The following is an 11,397-nucleotide window of genomic DNA, read 5'->3' as shown; positions in this document are numbered from 1 at the left end:
AATCGTGACCTGTGAATGTGACCTTATTTGGAAATAGTCTTTACAGATGTATTTAGTTAAGAGCAGGTAATTAGGGTGGACCCTAATCCAGCATGACTGGGGTCCTTAGAAGAGGAAAATTTGGAAAAAGACACAGGGAGAGCATCATGTGATGACAGAGGCAGATCATGGAGTGATGTGGCTGCAAGCCAAGGAACTCCAAAGATCAAGCGCCACCAACAGAAGCTAGGAAGAGGCAAGGAAGGATTCTCCCCTGCGAGTTTTGGAGGAAGTATGGCCCAGAAAATACCTTAATTTCAGACTTCTATCCTCCAGAGCTGTGAGACAATACATTCCTGTTGTTTTAAGCCACTCTGTTTTTGGTACTTTGTTATCACAGCCCCAGGAAATGAATAAAACCTCCTGCGGGGTTCTTCCAAATTTTGTCCTAGGTTTATATTCATTGAAATGTTTGCCATTCTGAAAGTCAAAAATTACTTTTAATATTTAGCTCAACTTCTCGTTTTGCCTTGCAATACTGACCATATTGTCTCATGGTATTCGCCATTTGAACCTCTCATGTGGACTGCATGTCCACCCACATCTGCCATCTTATACAGGGGGCCCATTTATTTAATGTCAATTCACTAGAACTCTGTGTATATTAAAGAGATTATGAATCGTATTTAAAAGATGGGACATGTGGAGGAATAGTTGTCTAAGTTGTAGAAAACCACATCAGCTAAAATGTCTTGGTGGGAGTTAGTGTGATCATAGCAGAGAGGGAGATGGGAACTAGATTTTCAGAAGCAGAGAGCTGGAAACTCACGATGGAAAAAGTTGGAGGGGTAGGTTAGGTTCAGTTTAGAGAGCCACTGAATGCTAGGTTTGGAGGCTTGTTTTGGGATAATAAAATAGATACATAAGATTAAGCAATTTGCCCAAAGCCATCTGGGGAGCTTTGGAAAGCCCTGAAAAGCAGAGAAACTTAATTTTGCCAGAGTAGTTATTGAGTTCTCAATTAATTTAAATGGTGAGGAACTGCTCACCTAAAGCCTTGAAATGCCAATGAATGCTTATAAGAAAATCCTGCCAATATCCTGCTTCTAACATATCAACCTTGGTGGGCTCCAGCCAGCCCTACACTTGATTCCCATAAGATACCCCAAAAGATAAATGAGTATGTTAATTAATTCCATTCATAGCCTTCCCCACTAATCAGAAACACAGGCATCTCTTAATTCCCTAAAGCTGGAGGGATCTTCATCATGATATACCAGTTTTCCCCGTGACCTCAAGAATAGGAATGTGGCCAAAGATTTCATTCTATGATGAACAAATTTGGGGAAGGGTACTGTGATGGTTAATTTTATAGTCAACTTGGTTAGGCCTATTTTTGGTCAAACACCAGCCTAGTTGTTGCTGTGAAAGTATATTTTAGACGTGATTGACGTTTAAGCCCGTAGACTTTGAGCAAAGTAGATGACCCTTCATAATGTGGGTGAGCCCCTTCCAATCACTTGACGGCCTTAAAAGAATAGACTCAGGCTCCTCCTCCTGACCTATGGGGAAAAAGGAATTCTGCTTCCGGATGAGACTGCAACATCAACCCTTCCCTGGGTTTCCTGCCTGTGGGCCTGCCCTGTAGATTTTAAACCTGCCAGCTCCCATAATTGCATGAACCAGTTCCTTTAAAAATACGTATATAGTTTATTTTCTTTCAGACAGAGTCTTGCTCTGTCGCCCAGGCTGGAGTACAGTGGCGTGATCTCAGCTCACTGCAACCTCCACCCCCCAGGGTTCAAGCGATTCTCCTGCCTCAGCCTTCTGAGTAGCTGGGTCTACAGGTGCCCGCCATCATGCCCAGCTAATTTTTGTGTTTTTAGTAGAGATGGGGTTTCACCATGTTGGCTAGGCTGGTCTTGAACTCCTGACCTAAAGTGATCTGCCTGCCTCGGCCCCCCAAAATGCTGGGATTACAAGCACGAGCCACCGTGCTTGGCCGTATGTGGTTTTAAACTGATTCATATTTTCAACCTGTTTTGATTATAAAAATCCATAGCTATTTAACAACAGCCACATGAATATGTAGCATTCTAAAAATAGGCAGGTTAGTGACCAATACAATCATGGTAGGTAATAGACTGAACCTTATGAAATTGCCAATATTTGGCCATTTAATCTATAAAAATGGCAATTTGCTATGGATTAACCAATATGCATGGAACAAGGACTTGCTAACAACATTAATAGAATTGGAGACATTGATTTTGCTACGTATCTTGGGAAAAGTGCACGTGAAAAAGTCCAAAGCTACGCTGTATTCTCTTCAAGTTTTTTCCTCTCTCAACATAGCCAGTTAGAGGGTAGCAAGATTTGAGATTTGAATTTGGAGGAAAATAGAAAGACCACTCAGGTAGGTTTAGGCCTAAGCCATGTGTCTAACTCAGGTTCTCCTGGAGAATCCTGGTTGGAGATGATGGGCAAGTGGTAACTATTCTTGTCCCAGCCACATGACTGATGTCAAGGTTCCCTTCAATGGACCCGTGTTGCTTTTAAGACAAATTCACAGCTGTAATGCGTGGCAGATAAAACCAACCTTCACTCCAGCCTCATGCCCCACCAGTCCCAACCCTACTGTGGTAGAGATGGTTGTTGGCCAACTCAGATTAGTGCTCCTCTTCCAGAGCATAGAGTTAGTTGTTCTGGGAAATGGCTCCCAGCCAGGGGCCACATTTCTCAGCACATCTAGATGGGGGCATGTAACTAGCTCTGGCCAGTGAGATGTCAATGGGACTCATGTGTGACACTTCAGCACAGAGGGGTCTAATACCATACTATGTTCCCTCAGTCTGCTGGCTAAATGTCACCAGAGTGACCTTGAAGCCACAAGACTAAATCAAACTGTCTCAAACAGTCACCATTAGAAGGAAAGCCACCCTAAAGAGTCTCTAGAGCAAAGAGTTCTGCATTGGACCTGGCACAAGTGAGACTAAACTTTTACTTTGTTAAACCCCCGAGATTTGGGGTTATTTGTGATAGCAGCATAACCCATCCCACCTCAATACCTCTGCCCTTCAACATTCTGAATCGTCATCTGCTCTCTCAACTTATCAAATGGTTTCACTTGGCTGGGCCTTGCAAACTGTATTCTCTCTACCTAGAATACCTTTTCCCTTGTCTATCTGACAAATTACCAACACTCAGATTAAGTGACACCTATTCAGAGTCATTCCCTGATTTCTGTAGGGTGTTGGTTTCTTCCTCCTTCTTACCCTTGCTGTGCCTTGTACCATAGCCTCCTGCCAAACCATGATGAAACAGTTATGTTCTCAAAAGACTGTGAGTTCTTTAAATAAATGCAGGTACTGGGTCCTATTCTTTATGTTCAGATCACCTAAAATAGTGCCTGGTGCATGTGAGTTCTCCATACATGGATTTTGGATCAGCCTAAGTAAATTGGGTGTGTGGGGTTCTTTGGTTTTCCCCTGACCTGGCTGGTTGCAGTGTGGATCTGGCCTGAACTGATCAGACGGCCTGAGTTGCTGCAGGTGTATCTTGTTGGCGCTCCCCTTCTCTTTAATCAAAGAAATGCCCAGAGTAGGGGCCGGGTGTAGTGGCTCATGCCTGTAATCCCAGCACTTTGGGTGGCTGAGGCAGGTGGATCACCTGAGGTCGGAGTTCGTAGACCAGCCTAGCCAACATGGCAAAATCCCATCTCTACTAAAAATACAAAAATGAGCTAGGCGTGGTGGCATGCGCCTGTAATCCCAGTTACTTGGGAGGCTGAGGCAGGAGAATCGCTTGAACCCAGGAAGCAGAGGTTGCAGTGAGCTGAGATTACGCCACTGCATTCTAGCCTGGGCAACAGAGTCTCAAAAAAGGAAAAAAGAAAAAAAAAAGAAATGCCCACAGTAAAGAAGTGGGCCCTTAGAATGTGTCTTTTGCTATTTGCTGAAGGTTACAGGAAAATAAGGCTCTCTCATTTACAGAATGTGTCTTTTTAATGGCTGCAGATCATATTTAATATGTGCTTTGCTTGCAAGACATTGGAAATTTGGATCTCTCCTAGCGTTCTGCCCAGATGCTTTCTAGAATTCCTTTGATTCTTTGTAAAATTTTGATTCTCTTTTTTTGGAAGGGACAATAAGGGAATTGAAAAAATCAAGTTAAAGTGGAATGAAAAGTGTCTTTCACAGGAACGTTTTATTGTCTCTGCCTGGACTTCTAACATAGCTTATGAGGTGAAAACACTGCTTTAGTAAAAATGGAATACTCTTGGTTACATGAAATCCCATCCCTCGTCCTTCAGGTCCACTGAAGGAGAAGTCCCTCATTCCTTGGGATTGGTGACCACAGCCGTGGTGGAATAGGAGTAGGGGCTCAGCAGGGCGGCAATGGTGTAGCGGCGGGGGCCGGAGTCGTTGGCTGTGAATACCACCTATGAGAGAAGACAGACAGATCCATTTCCACCAGAGCCCGAAAAACGTGACAGATGACACACATGACTGACCACCGGAAGTCCAGTGCCAACTTAATTAATTTTATTCTTTTATATTTTGGAACAGTTTGAACAGAAGGAAAAAGCTCAAATATGCTGGCAAGCTAAGCCTTTGGAACCATGCACAGTCCTTAGAGCAGGAGTACAGAGTCAGGTCTTGTTTTGCAAATTCACGCCGAAAGTCAGGATGACCCTAGCTTGACTAAGGGAAATCCCAGAAAGCCTAAAGGCTGTATCTATTTTATTGGTTTTAGAAAAAAAAGGTAGGGAGAATGCAAAACTGCATTGAGTCATTGAAGAGCTGCTGCAATAGTGGCTGCCAACCACAGACTTAGAGATTTAGCATTCTGGAGCTGGAAACATTCTTCCCAATTTACAGATGAGCAAACCAGACTTGAATTATTGTATTGTCCCAGTCTACATACTGATGGAACCATAGTAGGAAGGCAAGTCTCCTGTCTCCAAGCCCAGAGATTCTCCCACCCTACTATTCTTTGCATTTTCTAACATGAAGAAGAAAAGTATATTTTTATGTATAACAAGCAATGAAATACGAAGTAAAAGCATTACAGGGCTCTATTTACAATACAGAGTGTGGAAGATCATGGTGGAATTTTGAAATATATATGCATACACTAGAGCTCATTTAAGCTTTGTAACTGGGCAAATTGTGGATCAAAATGCTGTTCCAGATAGTCATACAGTTCTGTCAAATCAGTAGAATATCTGCGACTCAGGTGCTGGGACAGCCTTGGTTCTCAGAGTGAGGCAAGTTGGGATATATTGAGGTCAGGAAAGAGGTAGAAGACAGTAAAGATGTGTTTAATTTGATTTATTTTGTATACAGGCCTTGGGTTGAGGTTTGGACACACTCTGCATAAATACATTTTGTTCCAAATATGGGAAAAAGAAACCCGGATTACTTAGGCATAGGAGGAAAAAAGGATCTGAGTGAGCCATACCAAAAACAAAAATAATACTGGGGCAAGAGGAAGTGAGAATCACCTAAGAATCTCTTAGGAAGAAAGGGCTCCCCTTAAGGCCAATTCCCTAGAATCAACTAATAAAAATGTCTTTTGTCTTATGGTGACATTGACCTTCAGCCCACTTGATTCTTCTTAAAAATTGTAAGAGGCATAATCTGTAATCAAAAATCCATGAAGTAGCTGGGCACGGTGGCTCACACCTGTAATCCCAGCACTTTGGGAGGCTGAGACAGGTGAATCACCTGAGGTCTGGAGTTCAGACCAGCCTGGCCAACGTGGTGAAAACCTGTCTTTACAAAAAATACAAAAATTAGCCTGGTGTGATGGTGCACACCTGTAGTCCCAGCTACTCGGGAGGCTGAGGCAGGAGAATTGCTTGAACCTGGGAGGCGGAGGTTGCAGTGAGCTGAGATTGCACCACTGCATTCCAGCCTGGGTGACAGAGCAAAACTCCGTCTCAAAAAAAAAGAAAAAAAAAATCCATGAAGTGAAGAGGCCTGAGAGCTCCTAATAAAAGTTTCCATTTTCCCTTGGTAAATCTACTATGACCACCTGGGTCATTGGCCAAGGTAGAGGTGACCAGTTCTGAAGGAGGCATTTATCAGAAGAAGCTGCATGAAGCCCACCACGCACCCGTCACCAAAGTGAGGCATTGGGACTCATCTCTCACTACTCGCTCTCTCTTGTTCTCCGTATTTATCTGGGCTTCAAGCTGGGCTGACGGTCCTGCTTAATCTGTCTTACTTCAGTCCTTTCCCTTCCATTCCAAGGGTGGGGATGTATTTTCATTTCTAAATCTCCAGCATCTAGCAGAGTGTTCCACACATAGAATGCTTTTTTTTAAAAAATGTTTGTTGAATGAATACTGCAAGAGTGAAGAGCAGACAAGGAAGCTAAGATCTAATGAAAGAGAACAACATGTGGGCAGTATGTCACTGAACCTTTTTATATGGTTCCTATCAGGCTGAGACCCAGCTCTTGGGCAAACAACGGTCTCAGGTAGGCAGATCTATTACTCGAGGGTAGGGGCTGAGACTCTAGGGGCAATGTCTTGTGCTGGGCGCTGCTGAAACCCTGCTCCTGCCCTGACTGGGGTCCGTGTCTTGCTGCTGGCTGAGGGGTAGTCAGGGACATGCTCCTTGGTAGATGGGGCTCCCTTGTTGACTTGTGGGCCCCAGAAGTCAAATAAACCCCTGTTGTTTCCCTGGTAACATTGTCTAATAAAGGAACCACTTTATAGCAATTGAAAGTCTCATCCATGACTAAGCCAGAGAATAGTTCCCTTTCATGCCGAGCTATTTTTGATGGAATTAGTTGATCTTTAACTCTGACCAACATGTCTGGATTCTATTTCCATGACAGCCATCTGTTTCAAATGACTTAAGAAATTAAGGAGAAGGCAGGGGGATTGGGTCCATGTATAACTGTTTGAAGATCCTCACCATAGGCAGGGGAACAGAGCACGTTACAAATGTGGCTTTTCTTTTTTTAAGCTTGGCTTTCACAAGGGAAAAAGTTTCCTGGGGCATAATGCGAGGCATAGCAGAACTGAGGGCAAACCCAGCCTGGGCCTTAATTGTAAATATTTCTACTTGTGTATTTCCTAGCCTTGTGACCTTTGACAAGTTATTTGACTTCCTGGTGCCTCATTTTCTTCATCTATAAGATGGGGATAATAATAGGACTGACCTCAGTGGCTTATTCCTGAGGATTAAGTAGGTTAAATATGGAAAACACTTATAATTGTGTCTGCCACATGGTGTATGCTTGGTAAATGTTATCTATTGTGTTGCCATTATTACTTTGATTTTATTGTCTCTATAGGTATGTGTTGCCAAGAATCACTTGTCCAAATCTCCGAGAAGCCAGATGTGTTTTGGAATGAAGAATGTTACGGGTTTTCGAGAAATAAAATGGTGCATCTCTTGTTACATCATACACTCTACATGGGGTCTGGAGGGCTGCCTCATAAACTATTATTTCAACAGCAAATACATCAATATTCATATAAAGTGGAATGAATAGACTATGAATAGTTTCATGTAAGTTCAGGTCATGTTACTAAGTGGATTTTCATCAAAGTCAAAAAGAAATTTGCTTCTCAGAGTGTTGTGAATTTTTTCTTGTATAATAGGAAAGAGAACCTTCAGTCATTCATCACCCTCCTTAGGACATTTCTGTGGTACACTGAGTAAAACTGTGCATTTCCTGGAATGCCAAAAGCAAAAACCAAAACCAAAACAACCCTCGAAGGTCTGTATACTCACCTCTGCATGCTCATGGAATGGGGAGATGCCAAGTGCCTTCCAGTAAGATTTGGTGTCTATTTCCACTTTGTATATCCCTTCTACAAATTCCTCCTCAGTTGTGAGCCCATGCAGCTCTCCAGACTCACTGGTTTTCCTATAAGGTGTGAAAGTCTGGGTTAAGTTATGCATGGAGGAAACAAATGGCATGGCAAAATAATAGCCCCCCACCAACTAACACACATAAACATGTTATAAACATGTTATAAACATTTGCCCTCAACTAAGTCAGAAGTAGGGAACACTCCTAACTTAAATTAAATGGCAAAAAGTTTGTAAAAACTTTTTGAAAAGCTCACTGTAGATTTTTTTCTCTGATAAGAAGAGAATGTAGGTATAATTTTTTTTTTTTTTGAGACAGAGTTTTACTCTTGTCACCCAGGCTGGAGTGCAATGGTGCGATCTCAGCTCACTGCAACCTCTGCCTCCTAGATTCAAGGGATTCTCCAGCCTCAGCCTCCCAATTAGCTGGGATTACAGGGGCCTGCCACCATGCCTGGCTAATTTTTGTATTTTTCATAAAGACGGAGTTTTGCCATGTTAGCCAGGCTGGTCTTGAACTCCTGACCTCAGATGATATGCCCACTTTGGCATCCCAAAGTGCTGGGATTACAGGCATGAGCCACCGCGCCCGGCCGGGTATAATGTTTACTTAAGAAAGAGTCCTTGTGATTCAAGATTGATGATTGGATGGAAGTGGCCACAGCTGTTCTAACTCTGCACTTCTCCAGGACAGCAGGATCTCGCTCCTCTCCCTTGTGGTGTGAGGATACCTTTGAGGCATCTGCACACCACCAGGGAGTATCATTTGCACACACAGTGGAAAACCTAAAGTAGCAAGAAGAACCTGTATCTGACTCTTTTCCCTTTTATATATTTAACCTCTCTGATAACTCTTTGCCAGCAACAAACACTAGGCAACTTCTATTTCCATGTAAGTACCAGCTCCATAGTTGAATGTTGGAAATTGCTTCCCATTAGACTGCAACAGCTACAATAGATAAAAATAGCAGTTGTCTTTACTGACTCTGATCATGCCCCTCCTCCTTTCTTCTTTTCACTTCTTTTTTTTTTGTCCTGGTGCAAGGAAAAAGATTCACAGGAACGTCAGAATATTTTTGGTGTCCCTTCTGTCTCTCCCTTAGAATAGTCCTGTAACCACTTTTCATGTTATGCTTGGCATTTTATATAAACATAAATGAATTACCAAATAAAAAGCCAGTTAAAACCAGACCTAAGAAAATGATCTTCCCAATAATGGTTGAAGAATCATGTGGTTCTTGGGGTTCAATTAAAACCCAACAGAAATTCTTCTCTGAGGAGACGTAAATACTTAGCAGTTCCTCTTCTGCTGGATGCAAAGGGTCTCCTGATTGCTCTGTCTTCCGGTCACTTTGCTTAGATTTATTAACATGTATTTTCCTTGAAGTTTTTGCTAGTGCAGGTAGAAAAACTCCATGAAAATTGTGAACTGGCTAATGAAGGTGAGAAGCCACTCTTGCACATGAAGTTGGGTGATCGTGGGATTAGTCTGGGGCTGTACTTTGCCTCATGGATCCATCTCTTCTATCTTTTTTTTTTTTTTTTAACTGAGCTTGACAGCCCCCAGCCTTGCACACAGTAGGTGCCCCAAAGTGTTCATTAGGCAAAAGCCTTGGGTTTTGGGTGATCCATATTAACTACAGACAGATGCCTGTTTAATAATATTTCTGAATTCCTTTCCTTTTGTTAATGGGTTAATACACATTATACCTTTTCCTAAAATTCTAAGACAAGGACACTTAGCTTTGGTGTTACCCAGGGACACCAGGGAATCTGTGAAACTCCTAAAATCACATATATGGTTTTGTATGTGTGTGTATCTGTGCATTTTTTCTGGGCATAGAATGTTTACTTTTCATCACCTACATAAAGTGGTCTGTGACCCAAAAGGGTCGCAGACCACAGCTAGAGGAGAGGAGTTCTGATTCCTTCTTTTCTCTACTGTCTGCCCCTAAATGATGCTCAGGTTCCTGGTCACTTCCTAGCTAAGCAAAACAAAAAGAGGGCATCCTTCAGAGGGCATACTTGACCTCTGCCCACATTTTTCAATCTACTTGTATATTCTTTAGCAGATGATGTGAGCCTCTCTCTACCAAGTGAGGGGCAAACGGGAAGATAAAACCAAGTCCTGTGGGAGGGTTCTTTGGCAACTTACCCAGAGGCAAATGGCTCCCAGGTCTCATCAGCAGCCTTTTTGAACACATGCACAGCCACATTGGTGGCAGGACTGCCTCGGACAGCATCTAGAACTTTGACCATCAGAGGACACTTGGATTCACCGGTGCCCTGGGTGTAGAGAAGACACGTGAGAAGTTAACAAAATTGATCAGAGTGAAAGGATTTATTTTTTATGGTATTAGAAATCTGGAGCGAAACAAGAATTACACACTGATCCCATTATCAGGAACGTAAGTGTTGACAATTAATGAGCTTCCCTACTCAGTATAACACAGACATAATTGTTTCCAAAGCAAGAATGGTTTCTGCCTCCAGACACACTGCTATCAACCAGGGATGTGTATAATGAATTTTAAGGGAGAAAATAGGCCCCCTGAGAACAGTTGCTTTGTTAAACGTCTCCATTTGAGTGGAATTACTGGAAAGATGTAATGTACCATACATAGGGCCAAACAGGTCTTCCTGAGATCATTTTAGTTGTTGCTATAGTCACTCCCTCTTACCAGTTGTTATAAAATAATGTCAGACTACATCCAGACCCATTTTATAGTATTAGTTAATTCTTCTAGAGGATTTAAGAATTAGATATCTGACTAGAATATTGTTCACTAAGCCTTTTAAAGATTAATCAATAAATACGTTTTGATTAATTATAGGGCCAGAATATAATCTCCTGCAGTTTGTCCCCCAAATACATTTTATGGAGGGATACTTTTCTGAAAATTCAGTATTAACAGCTTCCTTAATATCATATCTTTATTTCTATCATCTATCTGAGGAAAGAGAGGTACCGGATATTACAAACCTAATGCACCAAAGCAATGAGGTAGAATGCTCAGAGTTCAAGTCCCAGCTCAGTAAGCTCAGTGGAACTTCATTCTTTTTGAAGTTTGAATTAATTATATTAAAAATAGATGCTGGGTACCCTTGCCCTAGTAACAAAAGCTGGTTGGCAAAGCTGGAAGGAGTCACCTTTACTTCATTTAGTGTGAATCTTAAATGTAGGAATGGGATGTCACAGAAACACTCACCGTAGGGCCAGCCTCAGACACAAATACCAGTCCAGCAAGGCAGAGGAGGAGCAGACGATGAGAAGCCATCCTGCCAAGAATGAGTGGACTTCTGTGATGGCTGCTCCCAGCCTGGGGCTTTTATACTCACTTCTCCTGAGCTAGGCTGCTTATCCCTGCCAATCTGACTGCAAACCTGCTGATTCTGATTATTGACTTAGTCAACAAAGAGAGAATAAGTAACCCATACAAATATGAACCTTGTCTAGAGAGATTAGAGCATCGGAACATTCGTTCTATGAAATATTCTTAATAGGTCATTTGACCAGTTAGGTCACCAAAACAAAACAACCAAAACAAAACAAAACAAAACAAAACAAAAATAGTCTTCTCCC

The 11,397-nt window shown here is 42.2% G+C and overlaps 1 protein-coding gene across 1 annotated transcript; it reads right to left on the bottom strand.

Moving 5' to 3' along the window:
* Positions 1–4,166: 4,166 nt before the first annotated feature.
* Positions 4,167–11,134, bottom strand: TTR (transthyretin). The gene is made up of 4 exons (XM_004059289.5): positions 11,024–11,134; positions 9,970–10,100; positions 7,734–7,869; positions 4,167–4,420 (listed from the first exon to the last, which is right to left on the bottom strand). The coding sequence occupies exons 1-4, from the start codon at positions 11,090–11,092 to the stop codon at positions 4,313–4,315; spliced, it is 444 nt and encodes a 147-aa protein (XP_004059337.2). The 5' UTR covers positions 11,093–11,134; the 3' UTR covers positions 4,167–4,312.
* Positions 11,135–11,397: the final 263 nt, after the last annotated feature.

The sequence above is a fragment of the Gorilla gorilla genome, chromosome 17, assembly GCF_029281585.2.
Source record: "Gorilla gorilla gorilla isolate KB3781 chromosome 17, NHGRI_mGorGor1-v2.1_pri, whole genome shotgun sequence".
Lineage (NCBI taxonomy): Eukaryota > Metazoa > Chordata > Mammalia > Primates > Hominidae > Gorilla > Gorilla gorilla.
The sequence above is the reverse complement of the archived record's forward strand: the minus strand, read 5'-3'. Positions and strand labels throughout refer to the sequence as shown.